The sequence below is a fragment of the Mustela erminea genome, chromosome 10 (genome assembly GCF_009829155.1).
Source record: "Mustela erminea isolate mMusErm1 chromosome 10, mMusErm1.Pri, whole genome shotgun sequence".
NCBI classification, from domain to species: Eukaryota; Metazoa; Chordata; class Mammalia; order Carnivora; family Mustelidae; genus Mustela; species Mustela erminea.
In genome coordinates, this window is record NC_045623.1 from 79,442,604 (window position 1) to 79,466,251 (window position 23,648).

General features: G+C 53.5%; 1 protein-coding gene across 1 annotated transcript; it reads left to right on the forward strand.

Annotated features, from left to right (window-relative positions):
* The first annotated feature begins 2,022 nt into the window (after positions 1-2,022).
* Positions 2,023-22,568, forward strand: NT5C1A (5'-nucleotidase, cytosolic IA). Its single transcript, XM_032302525.1, has 6 exons — positions 2,023-2,236; positions 8,882-9,049; positions 9,478-9,607; positions 11,238-11,360; positions 13,673-13,857; positions 15,400-22,568. Exons 1-6 carry the CDS (start codon positions 2,111-2,113, stop codon positions 15,763-15,765), a joined length of 1,098 nt encoding a protein of 365 aa, XP_032158416.1. The 5' UTR covers positions 2,023-2,110; the 3' UTR covers positions 15,766-22,568.
* The last annotated feature ends 1,080 nt before the right edge of the window (positions 22,569-23,648 follow it).

Sequence of the window (23,648 nt, forward strand, 5' to 3'; positions counted from 1 at the left end):
GAGCCAAATCTCCCAGCAACCCTAAATAAGAGCACAGGCGGGTGGCTCAGCTGGGGTCCCAGGCTCTTTTCCTTGTTCAACTGCTATGTCCAGGGAAATAGGGTTTCTGATTGGTCAGGTCTGGTTCAACTGCTTACTCCTGTGACTGGGGAGGCCAGGCTCCTGAACTACAACTACCCTTGAACAATGCAGGGATTAGAGGCACTGACCACCCCCTACCACCGAACATTCAAAAAACACACCTATGCATTTGGACTGCCCCCAAACTTCATTTTTACAGCCTGCAGTTGATGGAAAGCCTTACTGAGAACTAGTGGATGAACACAGATTTTGTATGTTATATGCATTATACACTGTATTCTTACAGTAAAGTAAGCCAGAGAAAGGAAACTGTTTTAAGAAAGCCATAAAGAGAAAATATATTTATGGCACTATATGTATATTTACTGAATAATTTATTTCAATATATTTATTGAAAAAGTCTGCATTTAAGTGGACTCACACACTCCAAACCCATCTTTTCCAAAGGATAGCTGTAGAAGTGGATGGGAAGGGTTGCTAGTCAGACAAAACCAGTAGCCACCAACTTCGGGGAGGCATTAGTTGAAGTGATGTGGAGAATCTCACAGGACTTTAGTAATGCACATTATTCCCTGGCCTCAGCTGGAGACTTGGGAAGCTGTCTGGACCAGAAGCAGCTTCCTGCCAAGGCAGCATGGTCTCTCATTCAGGGGATCGCTGCTCCCTCTGCACAGCTTTTTCCATCTTTCTCTGCTGATTGGCTAATTCTGCTTATAGAGTTTTTGCCCCCTCTTACCCTCATCTTGCACATGGCTGCAGCCTGCTGAGGCTCACCCAGATCTCTGTCCAAGTCACATTGCCAGAGGGTAGGCAGACGGGAGAGGGTTTGGGGCCATCTATGGAAACTATCAAGTCTGGAGAAGAAACATACTTACCCCGATCCCAAATTTTGTTATTAATTCCCCCTTCCTCCCACACAAACTTTCGTTGGTTCCCCCCAGGACATGGTGGAGGCTGGGCATATCTTTCCATTCTGTACCCCCTTCCAGCCAGATGCCTTCCAGGCTAAGCCAGTATGTTCTTCTGCTGCTCCCACTCACCTGTATGGACTTCTAGGCTCACACAGAGATGCCCCTTGTCTGCTTCCTGACCTGTACTCCAGGACAGGTGACATTAGTGGCTGCACCCCGGGCTCTGCACCAAGAGGGGACAGTGCTCTGGAACTCCAGGAAGGTGGTCCAATAGTCTTTGGTACCAAGCTCCTTTCCTACCCTCCCTCTGCAGGTGGACCTGTGAGCGTGAGCCCCCTACTGGCCGTCAAGGGGCCAGCAAGAACCTGGGTTCAGAGTCCCTGGGTGTCTTCCTGGTGTGGGTCCCCCGCCAGGCTGTGGGGACCTGGTTTCTCCACCGACTTTAAAGGTCCTTCCGCCTTACAGGGGAATAGCTGCCCATCCGGGCCGTCTATTGTGCGCCCGGCTAGGAGCAGAATCCAGCTCAAGGATGGAGCTGTCCATCCACAGCCACCTTTCCCTCCGCAGAAGGGACTACGGTCTGCCAATCGGATTCCCAGGGTCCTGGCACCGGAGGGGAAAGCGGCCGCCGGCTAGCTTTTGGCGACGGGAGGCTAGCTTTTCATTTTTTCCTTTAAGGATCACGATCCTGGGGGGGAAAGTTGTCAGACCTCTCCTCTCTCGGCGCCCTTAAGCACCAGCGAAGAACACGATCCCCGAAATCCCGAATCCGCGGCAGCCCGCAAGCCCAGCTTCAGGGCCGGTGCTCCTGGGAGCCCGAAAGGCCAAACCCTCCCCGGTCACCACCCCCCACCCCCACATTCACTTGGGGACTCAGCTGCCCCCTCACCGCCCCCCCCCCCCCACAGGACACATCCAACATCAGCAACCCGCCCGCAGCGGAGAACGAGTTTAACAAACCCCCGCCCACCCCCACCCCCAGCGGCTCGCGCGCGCACACTCCCCGCGCGGCCCGCCCCCTTCTCACTCCCCGGCCGCGCCTCCCTGCTGCAGCCCATTCCTGTCAGCGCCGCGTCCCCGCCGCCGCCAGCTCGGGCCGGCAGGGTGGCAGCCGGATCATGGAAGCCGGGGAGCTCCGGGAGCCCCGCGAGCCCGGGCCAGGGGCAGAGACCGCGGCGGCCCGGTGCTGGGAGGAGACCAAGACTTTCTACGAAAACCTCGCGCCCAAGAAGAAACCCAAATCGGTAACAGCAGGGTCTGGGTACGGGGGGAGGGCAGGGGAGGGGTCACTGAGGGAGGGTCGTAAGCCCTCTGGAGAGGGACCCGTGGCAGGCCTCCAGGAGGGGACGCAGCTCCTTAGCACCAGAATGTGCCGGGCCCTTGGCACCGGCTCGCGTTTATTTTGGGAGCTCTGCGCCGGTGTTTTTTTTTTCCCCGGGCTCGGGTTCCACGCCAGGAACCCCCTTCCCCCATGCTGTCCTCAGAGCCCAGTTCCTCCGAGAGCGCGCAGCCAGGGGCTCGCGGACAGCACTTGTTGGCACAGCGGGTCAGCGGCGCCTGCCCAAGCGCCCTGGGCTGGGGTAACCTGACCCTGGAAACCCGGCTCCTCGTTGTGCGCTCAGGTCCCTGCCATCTGGGGCATCGGGCTCCGGACCCGAGAGTCTGCGTTCGGGCTCTGGCTCATGGCCCTGCGCTGTGGGCTCCGGGGGCTGCGCTGTCCGCGTCCTAAGGGAAGGGAACTGCACTGGATCTTCGCCCTACGTTCAGGGCTCCCGAGGCTGGACTTTGCGCCACAGCTCCAGGTTCTGGTCCTGTTGCAGTGGGCATCAACATCTCCGTGACTCCCGTGGTGGTCTGGGAGACTCACACAGTGAAGAGAGCTCCTCTTCCCATCGGACAGATTCCTGATGTCCCCGCTGTCCCCTGGGCCTTGCTCATTGCTGCTTCCCAGATCTCAGAGCTTGGGAAGGGTGCTGAACGGAGGTTGGCCCAGAGGCATCCTCCGAAAGGTTCCAGCCTGACCTTAAAGCATCCTGCTGCTTCCCTCCTAGGGCCCTTCCCCAGGAGGCCCACCCTATCAACAGTCATTCCCTGCAGCATCTCCAGGTCCTGCTTGCTCAGCAGTGGGGACTGAGAGATGAATTTGGTTGAGTCCCTGCCTCAGGAGCCCGCGGTGCACTGAGGGAGACTTTTGAGGGAGACCCTGGCCAGGTTGAGTGTTCAGATGAAAGACCCTACATGGTCCAGAGGGAGCATACAGGAGTGAGAGACTGCCCGCTAAGGAAGGCTTTGCAGACACAGACTAAGAAAGGCTTTGCAGACGCAGCGTTTGAGCTCAGCTTAAAGGCTGAGTAGGCAGCATTTCTCAGCCAGACTGGGAAACAGGATGGGCAAATGGCTTGAGGATGTCTTTGATACTGGGTGGGAGAATGCAGGATTTTTGGGAGATACATGGGTCGGGTGCCAGAGACCCACATAGGGCCTTGAATGCCATACTCAGGAGCCTGGGTTGTCAGTGGGGTTAGGGGTTTTAAAACCAGGTTCCACTGGGGCCCTATGTTTCTGGAGGTCTGCACACATGCGGATCTAATTTCTTTTCTTTTTTTTCCCCAACTACCTCTTAAACAATTAAATGTGTAATAAAACTCCATTCACTCAAATGTGTTATGTGGACATCTTAGCACCTTCAGTACCACCAACATACTAATTTAATGCTGTAGGTTGATTAGTTGTTGTTGTTGTTGTTTTGTTTGTCTTTTGGTTTCTCATTAGCAAACCTCAAGACAAAGCTTTCCCTAGGAACTGTTTTATCTTGAGTTTGCTGGCAATTATTGTTGCCGAGTATCTTGAGGCTTATATTTTAACAGAAAACAAAATCTTTTTGCGATTTGCAACCACTTATTGATGGGACTCAGGACTTTCTAATACTGTGCACAAACCAATCAAATACAGCAACAAATTAACTAGGAGATGACGTTTAAGTCTGCACCGACAGCCTAATTCCTAGGTTCAAATTTATCACTTCACAACTGTGCTGTTTCCATTGGTTGACATTATAAGAAATAGATCATGTACAGGTAATACACTGGAATCAAAAAGTAAACTAGTAAAATAATTGTATGCTAATCAACTATAGTACTAGCTGATTTACATATTGGGGTTCTACCCAGGAGTTCATGGAAATAAAAGGTCAACCTACCTTTTTAAAAGTATGAAAACCGTTTTTCAGGAGGATATTAACTGGTCCCATTTCATTTGAGTGCGATCACTCTGGGGCTGCTTGGGGAGTGGATGGGAGATGGTGAGTCCAGCAGCAAACAGACCAATGAGGAGCTGGTCCCTGCCTGAGGGGGAACCTTGACTGATCTCATGGCCATGGCTCAGGAGATGGACACTGGGGCTGGAGGGGCGAGTAGAGCCTCACCAATACATCTCCCCCTCAAGGACCATGGAGCCAGGGAGCTCAGGCCTAGTTGTCAGTCATGACCCCTGACACCTCATGGGCCTCTGGGAGGTAAGGGGCCTGGCAGCCTCCCAGCCTCTACTTCTTCCTGCAGTAGCCCCTCCTCCCACAAGCTATTTTGAGGGCTTTAGGCCTCCTGGGTCCCATTAGAGCCTAGTCTCATTCCCAGGAGCCTGAGTGAAATATTTAAGCCCGGACGGCCCAGAGGAGCCCCTCACCTCATGGGGTCAGAGGACTCCTCAGTCCAGACCTATCTTGTCCCTTTCTCCTCCAGCAGCTCTTCTCCCAGTAAGACTGTTCGGAAAGAACAGCTTTTGGCTGTGTTCCCTACTTGGGCCCAATAGGCAGAATCATGTCGGTCTAAATGAGAGCTCCTCAGGCAGGCTGGCTCTCCTCCATTAATCCCCCACCTGCCCCCCAGCACCAGTGGAAGGCAGAGAACTGGCAGGACCCTAGCTCCCTGGAGCCCATTGTTCCCAGGCTGAGTCCCCTGTCTAGGACAAGGGTCCCCCTGACCCATTTCCCAGTCTGGAATCGGGACTTCTTTCTGTGTTCTGGAGGAACAGTTTGTTCCTAGCCATGCCTAACAACACATGAAAAGGTGGTCTCCCTCTGCAGCTAGGCCCAGGGGTGTCTCCAAGTGTTTGGCTTCTCCCCAGCTCTGGCCAGCCCTTTACCTGTCCCTTCAACTCTGCTGGAGCCTGGAGAGGCCACTCTTTCTTTATCTCTCACAGCAGTTCACATCTTCTGGGCCCCAAGACCCTACCCTCCTGTACAGTGTGAGAGCAGGTGGAGCTGGTGGAAAGGTTCTTCCCTGGGGACCCCCATTCTGAGGAGAAAGAGAGCCCTGCGGCTTAGAAACCTCAGTCTGGAGGCATGGTGTCCCCCCACCATTTCTCCCAAATCTGGAAGGGGAGGGCTCCCTGGGGCAAGTGTCCCAAGGAAGTGGCTGAAATGGAAGGGGCTGGGGACATCTGGAAGCTATCTAGGAAGGGTATATGGGGGGATGCTGCTATGTGGACAGAGGCCAGGTTAGAGGCCAGAGCCTAGGGATCTTACCTACCTGGATCTGCCTTGACTTTGCTGTGTGACCTAGAGTGATACTCTGTCCATCTCTGAGTCTGCTTGCCCATTTGTAAAAGAAGGAAGTGGAGACTCCTAGGGCCAAGACAACTAGGATATCTTTCTTGTGATGGCCAGAAGTGGGATGGGTAGGGATGGGGTCTGAGCAGCTCAACCAGAGGGGACCCAGAATGGAGAAGACTGGCAGGGACTGTGGGACAACAAGACAAGAGTGAGACCTTGGCTGGCTGCCTGGGCTAGAGCCGCTGGCTTGGGAATCTGCCTGGAGGGGCCAGGAGGGCAGCTGGCTCTCTGTCCTGGATGGCGGGTGTTGGGCCTGTCCCTGGGAAAGTAAGCCCAGCAGGTGGGGCAAACTCAGTCTCCATTCTGAAGGCCAGTAGGCTTCCTGGGTTTACGAGAGTGGTCTCCCCAACCCGCCAGCCCCACCCACACTTACCATCCCCGGCCATCCCTCTATGCTTTGCTTTCGCTTTCCCTTCTTTCCTTGAAAGCTCACAGTTGCCAAGGGGGCTGGGAGTTCCCCAACCCGTGATCATACAAACAGGGGTGGCTGGCAACTGGGAGGGTACCTGGGTTGAGTCCCCAGAAGAGACACCTGTCCTGCCTGCCACTGCCTTTCCCTGACCCCGCTGGCTGGATACACCATCTTTGTTGGGGTCAAAGTCAAAGGCAAACTGAGATTTACTGCATGCGCTTGGGGAACTCTTTGGTCTTCCATTTACTGCTTTGAGGTTTAAAGCTTCATTAGCCACTAGCCGTTCATAGCTACTCAAATTTAAATTGATTAAAATTAAACACAATTAGAAATCCCATTCCTCAGTCTCAATAGTCACATTGCAAGCGACTGAACGTGTCTGTTATCACAGAAAGTTCTAGTGGATAATGCTCTTCGAAAGGATGGCACAAATCTCTGCTTAGGGACAGATCATAAGCTCTGTGGGGGCAGGGATCCTGTCTGTGTTGTTTCCTGCCATGTTCCCAGCACAGTGCCTGTCACATGGTAATCACTCAATGTTACCCACTGATTGGGTCCCAGGCTTGATTCCAGAAAGAAGCAGTGGAGTTGGATACGTGGCCTGCAATGCTATCAGGAACAGGCCTGAATTTGAGGTCCATTTATGAATCTTGCCCCCATCTTGAGCCTCTGTTTCCTCACATGCAAAGTGGGAGTCACCCCCACATTCTGATCCTCCCCAGGGATTCTTTTTTTTTTTTTTTTTAAAGATTATTTATTTATTTATTTGACAGAGAGAGATCACAAGCAGGCAGAGAGGCAGGCAGAGAGACAGGAGGAAGCAGGCTCCCGGCCCAGCAGAGAGCCCGATGCAGGGCTCGATCCCAGGACCCTGGGATCATGACCTGAGCCAAAGGCAGAAGCTATAACCCACTGAGCCACCCAGGTGCCCCTCCCCAGGGATTCTTAAGGGTCCAGCTGCTGTCTCTCTCCATTCCACCGAGGGTGGTGAAGGAGTTCTGAGGCCCTCCTGGGCCTTGGGGAAGGCCTCCTAGCACCTGCCCACTCTTCTGGACTTACGGGCACTCACGCCCCCTGCCCTGGGCTCTGCTCACCTCTGTGAATGCACTGCGTAGTTGCTCACTTCCTGATACCTTCCTTTACCTGATTCCTCCTTCTGGGCTGCACACAAATGCCTCCTCTCCCGTGACAGCCTACTGTGAACCCATCATCAAGACTCTGCTTTCCCTTGTGTCCTATCACTCATGCCAGCCCCTTTTGTGTCTCTGTTTACCTGCCTTTCTTCCTTATCAGCAGGTGACTCTGAGGGCAGGAGCCCTGTCATTGCCAGGACCACTTCCCAGGCAGAGCCCAGGGACCTGGAGCAAAGAACCAGTAAATGTTTGTAAAATTTGCATCAACCAAAAACAAACAAACAAACAACACAATAGAGCCCCTATAGAAAACTCAGAGCCCATTCTTGGAGCATCTACTGTATGTCAAGCAATCTGAACAGATTAGGGTATTGTCCTGGAGTTTCTAGGTCATGTTAAATCTGTCATAGCAAATACTGTTTCTCATTGAAATAGATTATGTGAGAGTTCAGGAGCATTACAAATTTACTGAGTAGCTACTAGATGCTGGGCACAATTTTAAGCACTATAGATACTCTGAATGAACAAGATAGTTCTGGCTTATGTTCCCTCCAAACTTAAGCATGGTCCCTGTTTCCTCCCCAGGACTCTGTCTAGAAATAGAAATAGATAAATAAGCAATTAGGGCCATGCTACATTTAATTAAAAAAGGAAATCTATGGGAGAGGTAGGAAACCTATGACTAGGAGCAGGAAAGGTAGGGGACAGGTAGTTTGAAACCTGCAGGTTGGGGGGAAGTTAGCTAGACGAAGAGCCAGGCAGAGGGCACATCATGTGCAAAGGCTCAGGGACAGACCGGAAACGATACTCAGACATGAGAAAGGTCAGATTGAGCAAAGCTGGATAGCAGAAAGTTGACAGTGTGAAGAGGTAGGCATCTGTCTCCAAGGGCTTCCTACTCCATACTCAAGGCTGTGGAACAGAGTTTGAGAGGAGCAGTTACCACTGAAAGGGGGAGGAACATCATCAGATGTGAACTTGAGAACACCCCCTAACAACGATATGCATGACCTAGGATGGGAGATGGTGATGGACTGGACTCTGGCAGGGAGGGCACAGAGAAGTGGATGGATTCTATAGAGTTGACAGGTTTGGGTGATTGATTGATTGATTGATTGACTGGTGTAGGTAGGGGAGTTGAGGAGCGGGGAGGACTTGAGGTTGACTTCTGGGTTTTGGCCTCAGCGTTGAGTCTATGCTGGTGCTGAGCATTGAGACAAGGAGGCAGATGGGAGACCAGGTTTGGAGGTGCAGGCGGTGGTGGGAATCCAAACTTGAGCATGTTAAGTTTGATGTCTGTTAGTCAACTGGGGCAATGAAATATATCAGCCTGGATCTCAGGAGAAAGATCTGGGCTGGAGATAAATTTTCTTACATAAGCTACCATGTTTCTGGGCACCATTTCTTCCTACAGGGCATGTAGCTCTCATGTTATAATGGAAATCATCTGGAGACCATCTCAAGCATCAGTTACACTCTGGCTACAGGCACTGTATTCATTTTTCCCTTGTGTCCAGATGGCCCACAAGATTGTACACTCCCTGAAGACATGTCCTCCCACTGGATCATGCTCTCTTGGCAGGGAGCCCCCGTCTCCCTCAGGTCCTGGCTGGGTCCCACATGGAAGGGGTCCTGACCCAGGTCTGCCCCTGCCCAAAGCTGGGCACCCAGAGAGGCTGGCACGGGAGACCTGCTTCAGAGTGGGAGTAACAGCCCTCCTCCTGCACCTTCACAGCCCAAGCCTCAGAATGCTGTCACCATTGCTGTGTCCTCCCGAGCCTTGTTCCGCATGGACGAGGAGCAGCGCATCTACACGGAGCAGGGCGTGGAGGAGTATGTACGCTACCAGCTGGAGCACGAGAACGAGCCCTTCAGCCCAGGGCCAGCCTTCCCTTTTGTGAAGGTAGGTGCCATGCAGTGCTTTTGTGGGGATTAGAAAAAAGCCCTCCTGGGTTTGAATAAGGAAAGGGGGCCTCCTCTGGGTAGATGCCAGCCCACAGGAACACGGCTTGACAAGGGGACAGAGCCATCGTGGGAAGAAGCCTCCCTGTCCCCTGCGCTAATGCAACCCCACTCCAGGTCACTAGCTCAGTGAGTGGAGCTGGGCAGGATTTCAACCCCCACTCACCCTGTATGGAGGCGGCCCTGTGCAGATATCAGCCAGCGCAATGGCTGATGTTAGGATGAGACAGTCCACGTCCACAGCCAGCTCTTGACCATCCCTGTCCGCCCCCATTAGATCCCAGCTCACTCCTCCTCCCCAAAGCTGGCTACCAACTCCAGATGTCAGTCCCTGGGGTTCTGAGCAGGAGGGTCCCCTCTCCTATCCAGGCTCTGGAGGCTGTGAACAGGAGGCTGCGGGAGCTGTACCCCGATAGTGAGGACATCTTTGATATCGTCCTCGTGACCAACAACCACGCTCAAGTGGGTGTCCGTCTGATCAACAGTATCAACCACTATGGTGAGCATCAGGGGCTTGGCCATGGGACACGCCTACCAGATGCTTGCAGATGGGGCCGCTCCTTTGGGGAGGGGGTAGGTAATACCAGCTAGAACCTGAAGCCCAGAGGTATGCCGGTAATCTGGTTCCTCAAGAAAACAAAACAAACCAAAAGAAATAACAACAAAAACCCTGATTGTAACATAGTCATCTTAGGGTGTGAATATCCCTCCTTGCCTGATTTCAAGTTATCTACAGTTGGACACTCTAACTGGCTCAAAAAAAAAAAAAAAAATCCCTGAATGTTTAACCTTTGGCTCCTGCAAGCTGGTGCAGGCCAGCGCCAGCACACCACTGCATAGGCCCTGTTGTATTGGGCAGAGCACCTGCTGCCTCCGTGCCTCAGTTTCTCTATCGCCAACAGGGCTCACAGGCCTTACAAGGCTGCTAGGAGAAGCAGGTGCAATTGTCAGAGTGAAGGGACTTTGTGTCTTAGTCCAAACTCTTTTTTTTTTTTTTAAGAGTTTATTTATTTATTTGACAGAGATCACAAGTAGGCAGAGAGGCAGGCAGAGAGGAGGAAGCAGGCTCCCCAGTGAGCAGAGAGCCCGATGCAGGGCTCGATCCCAGGACCCTGAGACCATGACCTGAGTTGAAGGCAGAGGCTTAACCTACTGAGCCACCCAGGCGCCCCTTAATCCAAACTCTTGATTGAAAGTAACACACCCTCCAGAGCTAGCCTACGCTGGTGAGAATCTTATTAGGTTAAAAGGATGTCTTTTAGAACTACAGGGCAGGAAGTAAAACCGGGCTCAGAGCAGCCTAAATCCAAGTACTGGAAATCTCTCCTGGGCTTTTTCTCTCCGGGCCAGGTGAGCCCCTATTTCTGCTTCTCTCGGCCTGTTTCCAGCCCCTCCCCCTACCCACATCTCTCTTCCCAAACTCGGTCTCTCTGCTTTTCCTGAATATGGCCAAAATTTATACGTTTACAAATCCTTGTTTTAAGCAACCAACAGAGTTTGGTGGCATTTTCGTAATCCTCATTTCAAATTGCTGGGAGCAGAATGATACTCAAAATATTTAACTACCTCAGGACACAGGCACGGTGCGATCAAGAGCCACCAGCCGTAGTACCGGACCAGAGCCTTGCCGCGCCAGGAATTAGGCCTTCTGTTGTGGATTGTCCCGCATGAGGGGCTGGGGTAGTAGTGATGGAGTGACTCAGTAGGCCCAGAGCAGCAGCCTTTTACCAACCGGCAAATCCACTCCAACCGCTGCGCGCAGGGGTACTGGGTGACCATCAGCCCGGGCTTGGAGAGGATCTGATCCGCCCAGCTTGGGTCAGGTGTGTTGGCCGTCAGCTACGGCCAGGAGGGCCAGCCTCTGGCTGGACACCCACCTTCCGTAGCAGTAGTGTGATTATCTGACAAGAGCACATTACCGTGGGCCAAGCGGTCACTCCTGGTTAGTCATCCATGTTTCATGGGTGAAGGATGGAGGGGGAAGGGTGGCCTACAATCACTCCGAGAATCGCTCTGCTGCCCCATCCCCACTCAGAGCCAAGATGGAGCCCACTGGCCACGGAGGGACCCCTCTGAGGCCCTGAGGGTTGACTCAGGCATCACCTCGGTTCTCTCTGCCTCCTCCCCAGACCTGTTCATTGAGCGGTTCTGCATGACAGGTGGGAATAGCCCCATCTGCTACCTCAAGGCCTATCACACCAACCTCTACTTGTCAGCTGATGCGGAGAAAGTGCGGGAAGCCATTGATGAAGGTGAGTCATGCTGAGGAGGGAGAATGTGGGGAGTCTGACAAAAGGGTTGCAGAGGTTGCAGGGGGTGGGGGGTGCTGGCCCTAAGGCTCTAAGCAGATGCTAGGGGTTACTCTGGTAATTGGAAAGGGAGTGCCTTCCTTAATTCCTGTGACCTGTCAGGTAAACTGAGAATAAGGCCCACCTGTTCCACTGATTGCCCTTCTATTCCACTCTGCCACCTTCCGCCCTCCCGTCGTAAGGATGCCTTTACTCATCAGCATCCCCCAGCCTTCTCTTCCCGTGGAAACCCTCCTTACAGCCTGGAAGGCTACTCACTTTTAAGAACCCTCCAGGTCGGTAGTTCTGATGCCTGTGTGACCAAAAGCAGCCTTTGCCGCCCGTCTGGGCCAGTGGGGAGGAAGGTCAGTATCTAGTTCCTCCTGAGCCCTGGGGTCTGGGAAACGGCTGGCATTCCAGCAGCTGGCCTGGCCAGTGCTGGGGTGAGGTTAGGAGACCCAGCCACAAGGGCTGACAAAGAGAATCTCCCTCCGTGGGTCTCTGTCAAGGGACAGTTTAGGGTTAAACTGTGGGAACCTTGTTTCCCACAGTCCTGGTTCTCCGGACACGGTGTGTATCCCTGTTGCTCATGGAAGAAAACAGGCCCACAGGGGAGGAAGGATTGCCGCACTGCCCACGCGGGCTCCTCAGGCCGAACACTCCCGGCAGGTTTTGCTATCAACCAGCAATATATTCACTTTTTTTTTTTTTAAGATTTTTAAAAATTTATTTTTGCGCACATGAGAGAGAGCACATGTGAGAGAGAGATAGCACCCGAGAGAGAGAGAAAGAGAGAGAGAGAGAGCGTGAGCGAGCACAGGTCGGGGGGAAAGGCCAGAGAAAGAAGCAGACTCTCCCCTGAGCAAGGATCCCGATGTGGGACTCCATCCCAGAACCCTGGGATCATAACCCAAGCCACCCAAGTGCCCCACTTTTTTTTTTTTTTTTTTTAAATATCCACTGTTCTCTCCCTCTTTCATGCTGTCTCCTGCCTAGAAGCCTGGCCTCTAACCTCGCAATGCCTCACTCCTCTGTGTTGCTTTGGGCTGCAAGAGGCTTTCTTTAACCAGAAACCAGAAGCAATTTCCCTAGGCAGATGGCACACCCTCTGGTTGGTCTGGTTGGGCCCTTGGCACTGGCCTGAGTGCGTGCCTCTCCACATCTGTAATTTGAGTGCCTGATAGCAAGCAAGGGATGGTCAGGAGGGAGACCCTGCCCCCAGCTGGCTGGTCCTGGTTCCTTTTGGCTCCCATGTTGCAGGCACTGAGAAGGTGCCCGGCCTGATGCCCGGGCGCATCTTCTGGCTGCTGAAGTTGCCGGGAGCCTGACACTGCTTTCTCCTCCCAGGACCTCTGCCCTAGCCCAGCCCTTGCGAGCCTGGAGTTCCAAGAGCAGAGCTGAAGCAGCCCTTGGGAGATGACCAGTAGACAACAGACCCCCAGGCCTCCAGCCTCCTAGCATTGGTTCTCTGCTGCCCAGTGCAGCTCCAGTCTGGGGCCTGGGCTCCCACGGGCATCCTTGACTTCTGGAGAAGCCCAGGGTTGCAGAGTCTGTGCATGGTCAGATGGTATTGGTACTGCCCTTTTTGATCACCAACATTGCCTCAAGGAACCCTGAGTAGGGTATACCTGGGGCCACTGTGGCAGTGAACTGGGGGTACCCATAGACTTCAGCCTGGGATTCCAGCTCCAGAGCTCGAACACCCTTAATTCTACCTTGGTCTAGAGAGGGTGCTGATTACTTGCAGGAATCAACAGTAGAGAGTAACTGAGGCCAGGCCAGCCCAGCCCCATCGTGCCTGTGAGGATCTGCTAGAAGGACAGCAGTGGCCTGGGGGACCCTTCCTTCTGGTCAGGATTGACATTCAGCTGGTCCATACCAGTGTGACCTTATTAGATTTTAAGGAATTGAAATTTCTCCATACTGATTGGTAAACAGCTGTTTCCCTGAGTCCTCTGAGTTACCTCTCTTTCTGGCACACACAGCCCCACCCTGCAACCTTCCCACAAAGCAGCAACTAAAGGGAAACCCTGACATGGGCCAGGGCCCTCTGAGCCCTCCTCAGAGCAAAAGCCGCTGTCCATTTTTATTGACCAGTTTTTAAATATTCTGAGTATGAGCCCCCATTAGTCTTGCCCTGAGTCCTGGGAGATGCTGGGGCGGGGGGCCAAAGGCATCCTGAGATGACTTTCTCTTGGCCCCAGGTCTCTGAGGCATGTGTCAGGGGCCCCCGCTGCCTAGATGAAGGCAGACAACACTTGCCTCTCTCTGCCTAGGGATCGCAGCGGCCACCATCTTCAGCCCCAGCAGGGACGTGGCTGTGTCCCAGAGCCAGCTGCGCGTGGCCTTCGATGGGGATGCTGTGCTTTTCTCGGATGAGTCGGAACGCATCGTCAAGGCCCACGGGCTGGACAGGTTCTTTGAGCATGAGAAGGCCCACGAGAACAAACCTTTGGCCCAGGTGCTGCATACACTCCCCAGAACCCCTGAGAGGAGCAAGGCGGGTCCCCTAAACTTGCCCTTGGCTGGAACTTCAAGCCCAGAACCAAACCCCAGGCCCAACCCAGAATCCAGACAGTTCCCCTCTCCAGGCCTCCAGCCCTCATCCCTCTCACCTGACTCCTGGCCCCCTCAATGTGTTTCTCCACCTTCACTGACCCTCGTCCCCCTCACTGCAGTCCTATCCTCCACCTCTGAAGCCCCCATTCTCTCTCTAAGCTCCTCTGCCCTCTGAAGCTTCCTTCCTCTTTCTGAAGGCCTCGCTCTGTCTCCAAAACTGCCATCTTCTCTCCGGAACCCTCAACCCCTCTCTGAGATTCACCCACCCCTCTGAGTAGTCTCCCAGGTCCCACGTCCTCAAGAAGCCCCTGTTTCCCTTACTGGAGGAGAGGAAAATCTGGGCAGCTCCTCAGGGGGCAGGGAGACCCCACTGGTTGTGGGGTCTGGAGCAAGCCCCCTGCTTTGGGCCACACCAGCCCTCCTACCTCCTGCCATCTGTCCCTTGGCCAGGAGGCTTGGGGACCCTTCCACTGTTTGGAGTCTCCCTGAGAGTAGAATATGCCAGGAAGCCTGGAGAAAATTTCCTGGGTTTGGAGGTGGTGGAATCCACAGACCTCCTGGGAGATCCTATTTGTGCTTTTAACAAAAGTCTGGGTGTGTAATAATCCCAGAACTCTTTCCCCAAGAGCTCAGCAGGCTTTTAGTGGCAGCTCCCAAATACTCATCTGACTTCCATTCTTGTGGAGTCCTCCTGAAATCTCTGGAAACCCGGGACAGGACCAGTTTTACCACTAAGTGGTAGCCAGAGGCCCAGGAGACCACTACTTGCTCCAGGTCACCCAGCCAGGGAGGGGTCTCTAAGATTAGAAGCCCACCTGCCCTTGTTTCCAGCCACGGATACAGCTTTCCCCTTTATCAGCATCTGGTTCTTTATTCACACATCCTCCTTCAGCTGTGTTGTTCTGGCCACAGCAGAGAGTCAGTCTTTCCCTTGACCCTAGAGAGCTGGGGCGTGACATCCTGAGCCACCTGTGTCCAATGGGCAGGGTCGGTGTTTGGCAGGTACCCATTGGTCTGTCTGTCCCTGTTGTTTGCAGCTGGAGTCCATTCTGATTGGAGGTTGCCCATCCCATAATCACTAAAATATCCTCCTGGCTGATATTGCACAGAAGGGCACAGTTACACAGCTGCATGACTGACAACCATGTACCTACAGAGCACATAGATGGACATACATAGCGACAGTTGCCCTGGGATGGTTATTCTGACCCAGACAACCCCAATCACAGCAATACGGATGCCCAGACTGACAGAGGTACCTACAGACCCACTGACGCACACAGTGGCCCCAGCAGGTGTAGCAGAGCTGGGAGATTTAGGGGTCTCAAAAAGCTTTCCCACCCCAAACAGCAGGATCCTAGTGCTTTGGGGAGGAGTCCTGCCGGAGAGGGGGCAAATGTTTGGGAGACAGAGGAGCTCACGGTGTTCCCTTGCCTTCTCCTAGGGCCCCTTGAAGGGCTTTCTGGAGGCACTGGGTAGGCTGCAGAAGAAGTTCTATTCCAAGGGCCTGCGGCTGGAGTGCCCGATCCGTACTTACTTGGTGACAGCACGCAGCGCAGCCAGCTCGGGGGCCCGGGCTCTCAAGACCCTGCGCAGCTGGGGCCTGGAGACGGATGAGGCCTTGTTCCTTGCAGGAGCGCCCAAGGGCCCCCTCCTCGAGAAGATCCGCCCACACATCTTCTTCGATGACCAGATGTTCCACGTAGCCGGGGCTCAGGAGATGGGCACGGTGGCCGCCCATGTGCCTTACGGTGTGGCCCAGAAGCCCCGGCCGCCTGCCCCTCTGAAGCCAGCCCCAGCTGCACAGTGAGCTGCCAGCTTCACTGACTTGCAGGGCTGCGGGCACAGATCCCTGTCTGTATTCCACCCCAACGTCCAGTGGACCCTTCTAGTTCCTCACCGCTCTGTCCTTCTGCACGTCTGCCCTCATCCCCACGAGTGAGGAACTTGTAGGGAATTATGCAGACTGACCCAGCACCCTCCAGAGCCCTCCCGCAGGGCAAACACTGTGCCACGATCCTGGCTGGAAGAGTAAGATTGCAGAGTAGCTTGGTTTCAGGGGAGGAAGAGGGTGGGTTGATGGGAATGTGGGTGACAGTGTCAGAGGAGCCAGGCTGCCTCCAAGGGGGCTTGGGATTAAGACTAGCTCAGTGCGGTGCAAAGAACTTGGCTTTGAGAGAGAAGGCATCCGGCTTCCAAGCTCTGTGGCGGCGTGCACTGACGACCTGGGGTAAGTCCCTCCCTTTCATGGGCTTCAGTTCCCGCATCTTGTAAGTGGTTTTCCATCTCTCTTGGAGCTGCTTTGGCATGGTTTAATAAGATTGCCTGGCCCAGGGCTGCTGCCAGACCGTAGGGTACCTTTGTGCAATTAGAGGAGAACACTGTCTTGAGAATGAATTTCAAAAAGACGACCCTTGCTCTGCGCTGATCCAGATCCACTCTGGGGTACATGGCTTGCTCAGAAGCACGTAGCCTGTATCTCAGCTCCCACAGACTCCTCGGCTCGGAGGTCTTTGTCAAAGGGGCAAAATGCACAGTCGTCCGCAGCAACCCTACCTCTCATTCTGCACGTTTGGAAACCACAAGACAAGATGACCTGTCTGCTTCTCATGATCCTCTACTGTGAGTCCCCCGTCGGGGGGTCAGCTGCCAGGAGCAGGGTTTGTGGAAGGAGAGAGGAGTGAACTTAACCTGCACACAAACTCTCGTTCCGCCAGCAGGGGGCACTGTGGGCTCTTCCCCCGGAGGAGCTTTCAGACCGCCTGCTCAGGGCCTCCTTTGCTTTTGCTTTTAGCCAAAGTTTAGTTGTTGTTTAGTTGTTAGCCAAAGTTTAGTTAGCCTGCCAACCCTCTCCCCTCCGCTCTCAGTCCTTTGGTTACCGTGTTCTGCTGTGTTGCCAAGCAGCTTTGCCAGCGGGGAAGAGGTCGAGTGTTGGGGTTCGCTGTCATGGGTCCAAATGCAGGGGAAGAAAGCTCAGTGGCTGAAGTGGGAGGGTGTCCTGCTTGCCCCTGAGAGAAGGCCTGCCCAGGGTGACATGAGAAAATCTGGTCTGAGACCGTGACCCATTAGACAGGAAGGAGCTGAAAGGTGCACTAGCAAGATCCTCCAGCTATGGGACTATGAGTGAAAGCACTGAGCTCTCTCTCACCGGGATGCTGTGCAAGGGACGCCAGAATGAAGTGACCTCTCCCGGCAGCGGGCCAGTGAATCCCCCATTTGCAGGAGCCTCTGCAGCCTCTTTGTCACCACTTCTAGGGGAGAACTCTCACTCTTTACTGAGTCCGCTGCTTTTTTTGCTAACGAGCCTGGCTCTCTTTATGAAGGGAGGGTGTGAACAGGGATGGCTGGTCCCTCAGGAAGACCCAGAACAGGTGAGCAGTCATCTGAGAGGGCAGGCGACCGATTATCTGGCTCCTGGGCCATCCCAGCTATAAGCAAGCACTTTGTGAAGGAAGCCAAAGGCCCCATCATAGGGAGCAGGAGCCTGGAGGTGTGGGTGAGAGAGCTGGACCGCTGGTGAGGGCGGGAAAAGGAGGTAAAGGGCTACCTTGGGCCTGACCTTTGTCATCTTGTGGACTCAGTGCAGGATCTGAATGGGGACAAGTTCAGGGCAGTGTATGGCAGGGTAGTAGTTGCAGAAAGATGATCCAGGATGGAAGACAAAGTGAGGAGACAGAAGTGTTTCCAAGATGAGCAATAGTTTAGGCCAGAAGAGAAATGCCAGGCTGGTTTTGCACCCACTGTGTGTGGAGCTGGGCTGGGGAGCGGGGGAAGGGGGAAGGGGGAAGGTCAAGGCCATGCTGAGTTTCTGGGGCAGACCCCACCACTGATTGCCTTATCACAGGAGGGGCATGTGATGATGATATCTTCGTATAGGTCCTTCAATCCACATCCAGGATCCATCTGGCCAACAGAGGAGGCCTCAGGGCAGGGGGCCTGGTTTTGAGCTCTTCCCTCTGCTCCTAGCCCAGCCAGAGATACTAGGAGACATAAGAACCACCTCTAGGAAAAAAAGTGAGAGAGGGATTCAGCTTTGATCTTGGCTGAACCATGAAAGGCCCTCTGTCCTTCCCTCAGTCAGAATCACCCCCTTGGATGAGCCTCTAGGGCTCCAAAGCCAGCCAGAGCCATATGCAGCCTGAAAAGCTGGCACAGTTGAGGTTCAAAGAATGGTATTAGTCTGCATGACCAGAATGGGGTATGTACATTAGGCACCAGATGGCACCTAATTAAGATAAACCCTAGGGATTCTGGGAACCAAGAGGTCTTGCCTCCAGGACCTAATGATAAACAGCCCTGATTCTTCCAGGTCTTTCAAGAAGCAGAAAAATATGATGCTGGAAGGAGAAAGATAAGGGGCAGTAAAAGCTGTGGATTTCGCTGGAGCCACCAGTAATAGACACAGACTGCCCTGGGCAGTGAGAGCCACTGGGATCTGGTTCTGTTATTGAAACCATAAATGAGCATCTCGGGCCTGGAAAAAAAGCTTTAGGGGGCCGGAGTAAAAGGCCAGAATCCTGGGGGCAGGCGAGGCAGTAGCCAGACACACTTTCTGATTCTTTCCAGTGGTGAGGAGGAACCCCAGGCAAGGAGCATTGTGCATTGGTTCCCCGGGCAGATTGAAACGCCAGGTGAGCATCACAGGCCGTACTGGACTGCAGCACTGGGCAGGGAATCCCAGCTCCTGAAATGTTGGACTCCTGGAGCCCATAGCTCTGCCCCCCGACAAGTCCCCTGAATGCTTCCCAGGATGTGCTTGCCCACAGTGTCCCAGACCCAGGGGAATCTGCCAGTGAGCAGGAAACCAAGCCCTGTTCCTAGACGCTGAGACTGCAAAGATCATCGCAAAGCTGCTCCCTCCTCTCCCCAGGTGCCCAATCAGATTGGCGGGAACGGAGCAGGAAACGCTAGGAGAAACCAAAACCTGCAAGAAGCTCAAACGTGAGATGGATCTGGGATCATAATGATATCCAGCTGGTGTGACAGGTGAGCGCCTGCACACCAAACTGGTGATCAACACATGGAAATACCTCTATGACAGTTGCGAAATAGCACTGGCCCAAGCCCCCGAGTGCCCCTCCATGGCCTCTGCTGCACTGGCCTCCCTCCACTGTGACAACGCCGTCTTCCCACAATTCAGCAAAAGGGGCGTCCGGGAGTCTGTGCTAGCCCAATGGCCATCATCCACTCTAGTTGCTCGTCTAGAGAGAGTAACTTACCCAGAGTCATTCAGCTGGTGAGTGGCAGCCCTGGAAATGAGCCCATGTCTGTCCCTTGGGACCCAGGCTCTCAGCCATTCTGCCGTTCAGCCCAGACAGCATAGAGGCCACAAGAGAAGCTTCGTGACAGAGGGGCTTGCCCACCAGTTAGCATGCTGACCTCCTTCCTGTTAAACTGCTATACAATATGTGGTACATTGCTGTTGTAGTGTCCTAAGTAGCTAGGAAGAATTTAAATTAGAGCCAGACATTTGCAGAGCTGCTGAAGCATCACCCAAGTTCTCTGGAACCCAGTCTAAAGGCCCTTGTGTGGGGCTCATGCAGAGTTTAACTGATGATGGGCCAAATCCCTCTCACCACCTGTTTTTGTAAAGAAACTTTCATCAGAACACAGCCATGACTACTGGTTTTGCACACAACAGCAGAGTCGAGTTGTTTCAACAGAGACCAAGGAGCTGAAAATATTTATCTGACCCTGGACTGAGGCAAACACCCGCAGTGTGCCCTTTCGTGGGAGAGACCAGCTCATATCCACCCGAGTGCTGGAGGCAGAGGCTGGTTTCACGGCCAAGGGAGGGCAGCATGGGCCGGCTCTGTGCCCATCTGCGGGGATTGTTAGGGCTGCAGAAAATCGTAGGCACTAGCTGAGTACCGTGATGTTGAACACAACAGATCCTTGGTATCGGAGGATTTCAGATTTCAGGTTTTGACCATTTCCAAGTGCCCCATGGCCTGTTATAATTTGAAATGTTGTTGACTCATAAAGTTGACTCGGGTGTGCCCTCCTCAGCTGATGGGTGAGGGCAGGGAGCAGGACCCTTGGCTAGGGCTGAGCCCAGCTGGCTGTTCAGCACCTGCTCGGTGTGCCTTTGTGGTTCTCAGCTCGTCATTGCCCTCCTGGGCCTCTTGGGAAATGAAAAGTGCTGGTAGGTGAATGGGCTTTAGCTAAATATTGGTTTTGGATATAATGGAGCAGCCGATGTTGACTTCAGCACTCTGATCTAACAAGTCATCCGTATGCTCTCCGTGGAAGCAGGAACAAGGTCTTCATGAAGGCCACTCCAGCGAGCGCTTTAGCTGATCCAGAACTTACTGATCAAGCAAGAGCTAAAACTCCAGTGAAAGTCAAAAGGCAATTGTCTTGGGCTGTGCGTGTGTGAGCAACTCACACGCCCTCATGGTGGAACTGTGGATCAGGAGAAATCTGGGACCCAGCAGCCAGAGGAGTTTACCCAGTCTCCAGGATCTGCTGCAAGAAAGGCAGAAGTGGTCCCACCTATAGACATGACTGTTCCATCATGATACTCTTGTCTCTTAAGCCCAGACTTGGCCTCAGAATCCTTCTCAATCCAGCATTCCAGGAGCCCCTACTAGCAAGTTGGAGTTGGTACAGAAGATGGAACCCTATTTTGACATCCTTGTTGGTGTGAGGATCAGCTTTCCAGGGCCTCTGCAAGGCCTTGTTTATTCTCTGATGACACGGTACCACTCAGAATCCGGGGGTCTCACCCTACCCGGGCAGGAGGGGTGCAGGGGGGAATGGAGGGGGGATGGTAGGCATCCTGGGGTTGGCTGCTTCCCCAGACTGGGTGCCTTTAAATGTAGGTCCTTCTCTGGGTTTCACCAGCTCAAGGCAAAGCACGAAAACCCTTCCCATCAGTAGGTGGCGCTAGAGGCCAGAACTCCGCCATTGGCAAAAGTTCCCTGGTTTTCTTCACTGGTTAATTTTCTCTGCTGTGGTACTTGGTGCTGTGCTGGACTCCTTTGTGTAGCTTGGCCTAAAAGCACTATAGGTGCTCTGAAAATTTCCTGTGTGACAAGCTGATTTCTCTTACCAGCAACCACTGTGACTGTGTGTGTGGACAGATTCATATGAGCATGTGCAACAGGATGAAAGCTGCATGTGTCCATGTTTACCTGGGCGTGTAACAGATCAGATATCTCTGTGACAACTCTGTGTGTGTGTGTGTGTGTGTGTGTGTGTACATGTACAGTGGACAGGATGGTTATCTCTGTTAACTAAGGATCCTGGGCCGCATATACTTATGGCCAGCCCTGTTTCTTGGGACTGCTTCTGGCCATTCCCATCATCTCATGGGCATTTGCACATGTGCAGCATGGGGGCCACTGAGGCCAAGTTCCATATCTTTCTTTTCAGTTTTCAGATTTGGCCAATAAAATCTTGGCTCCCATCCCTCCGCCTCCAAGCCCTACCTCCAGCAGACTTGGAAAGGAAGTGGTAGAATCTGTGCTAGGATACCCCTTTTGGCTGCACCTGCCTCACCATCTCCATTTGTTTCTTTCCTCCTACTGATAGTTCCAGGGCCAATGTGGGCAGTTGGGCAGATTGCATACTGCACAAATCCAGATAGAGTCATTCACGCTATGACTTGAATGGAGCTTTCTAAACACCGCAAAACCTGCCAACCTCCCATGGCTGTCCTGGTCATCTCATGATCATGGCTAGAAAAGTTACCTTCTTCCCTGCCCCCCTGGCCCAGCCCAGCGTAGGCTAGGATTCCTTACTCTGCTTGGGTGTTCTAGTCTGGCCCAGAAGTGACTAACCCTTGACCTTGATCTGGAAATATCTCCTTGATGTCATTGAGATTGAATTTATGAAAGTGAAGTATGCTGGCAGCTTTTCAGGAACCCATCTTCTCAGAGTTAGTGGTCCCTGTAAGACATACTGGGGTTCTATAGACTAGAGTTACTGCCTCCCACGCTCCTGGCCTGTGGGTGAAGATGCCTTCATGGGCCCACTGGTTAGATGGGTCTGCCACAGAATTAGGGGAAGGCCTCAGGCTAATCTTGGAGTTGCCACCATGTAGAAAATCATGAGGTCACCGCAGACTGGATGCCTGGGCCTGGTCCCAAACCCTGAAGCCTCCCAGGGCCAGGCGGGAAATGTGAGTGAGCGAAGAGATGAGGCCGGCCGGGTCTTTCTGGTAATGGAGCACACATTTGCTCTTTGTCGGACACGGTTGCTGCCGTGTGGGAATGTGTGGGGCTGTTCCCAGATATCGCACCCCATTTTTCAAGGGAAGCTAAAAATCTGGACTTTCAAATGTTGGCAACTATTTTGAATTTGGAAAGGATCGTGCAGGCCAAACAAAACACATCTTGCAGGCCGAAGCCAGCCCTGGAGCCTCCTGTCTGCTCCCTCTGGCCCAGGCCCAGGGAACTGAGTTCTTCAGAACCGACTCACTGAGCATGTGAGGATATTATCCTCGGGCTCACAGAGTCTGGGGTCTCTGAGAGACCTCAGAGATAGCCTAGTTCACCCCTGTGTGTTTTAAACTGTGTACATATAAAGTTCTTTATTAACACACGTATCTTTAGCTTCTGGTATCTATTTAAAAGCATCTCAGTGCCCGCCCCCTCGTGTAGAACAAGATCGAAAGTGAAGCCTTACATGTAGTCGTGCTTGTATCTACCTGTCAGAAGCCCTATTTATATCTTTATAGGTCTATTTATATCTTTTGCAAACACGGGCTGCCCTGGTCTTCCTTACAACCGAACCTCCTTGGGTTGCTTTTTTAAATCTCCTAAGTGCCTCCTTAAACAGTTAGAGCATGTTCTTCTTCATCTCTCTGAGTTCTCTCGTCTGAAGAGGGGGTAAGACGGCTCGTACCTTCTCGACTCTGCCCCTCGTTGGTCTGCTCAGCCCTCCCCATGCCCCCGCTCGGTCTGGCTCCCAGCAGCTACCCAGTCACGTGATAAAGGGCGCTGTGTGATCGTCAGTGTGGATGCCTCTCAGTCCTCGTGCTTGTCCTGTAACTGAATTTCACAACATGGGCTTCTGCCTCTTAAAAGCCATTCAAATAAATCGAAGACTTTTAAAATAAACATATACTGTCTTGTCTGCCTTCCTCACGATTGTTATCTGCTGACTGACTGACGGCCCCCTGGAGAATTGCCCCTGGCGAGACCTGTAGCAAGCAGGCCTGAGATCAGTTCCATCCTGGGGTACGAGTGTCTGCATGAAGACCACCCTGGGGGGAGATTCGGCGGCCCGAGTCCCTCAGAAGGCAAGCTTCTCCTAGCGGTGCTCTTGGCGTGGACTCTCTGTTCCCACCTGGAGCTAGCAAGGGAGGGTGGGATGGAGCGGGAGGAAGAGCAGATAAGAGAGGCTGTGAAATGGAGGAGGAAGAGGGTGACTCCGTCTCTAGCCTCAGCCCTCCCATTATCCTTCCTCCTGCACCCCAGGCCCCTCCACAGCCCATCAGACCTGGCCCAGTACCTCGACCCCATTCTGTCCACCACCCTCATTTCTCCTGCCACTTGCTTTCCCCTCCATCTGCTGAGGCCCTGGCAAGACTTAGCTCAAAACACTTTCCTCATGGGGCGCCTGGGTGGCTCAGTGGGTTAAAGCCTCTGCCTTCGGCTCAGGTCATGATCTCAGGGTCCTGGGATCGAGCCCCACATCGGGCTCTCTGCTCAGCAGGGAGCCTGCTTCCCTTCCTCTCTCTCTGCC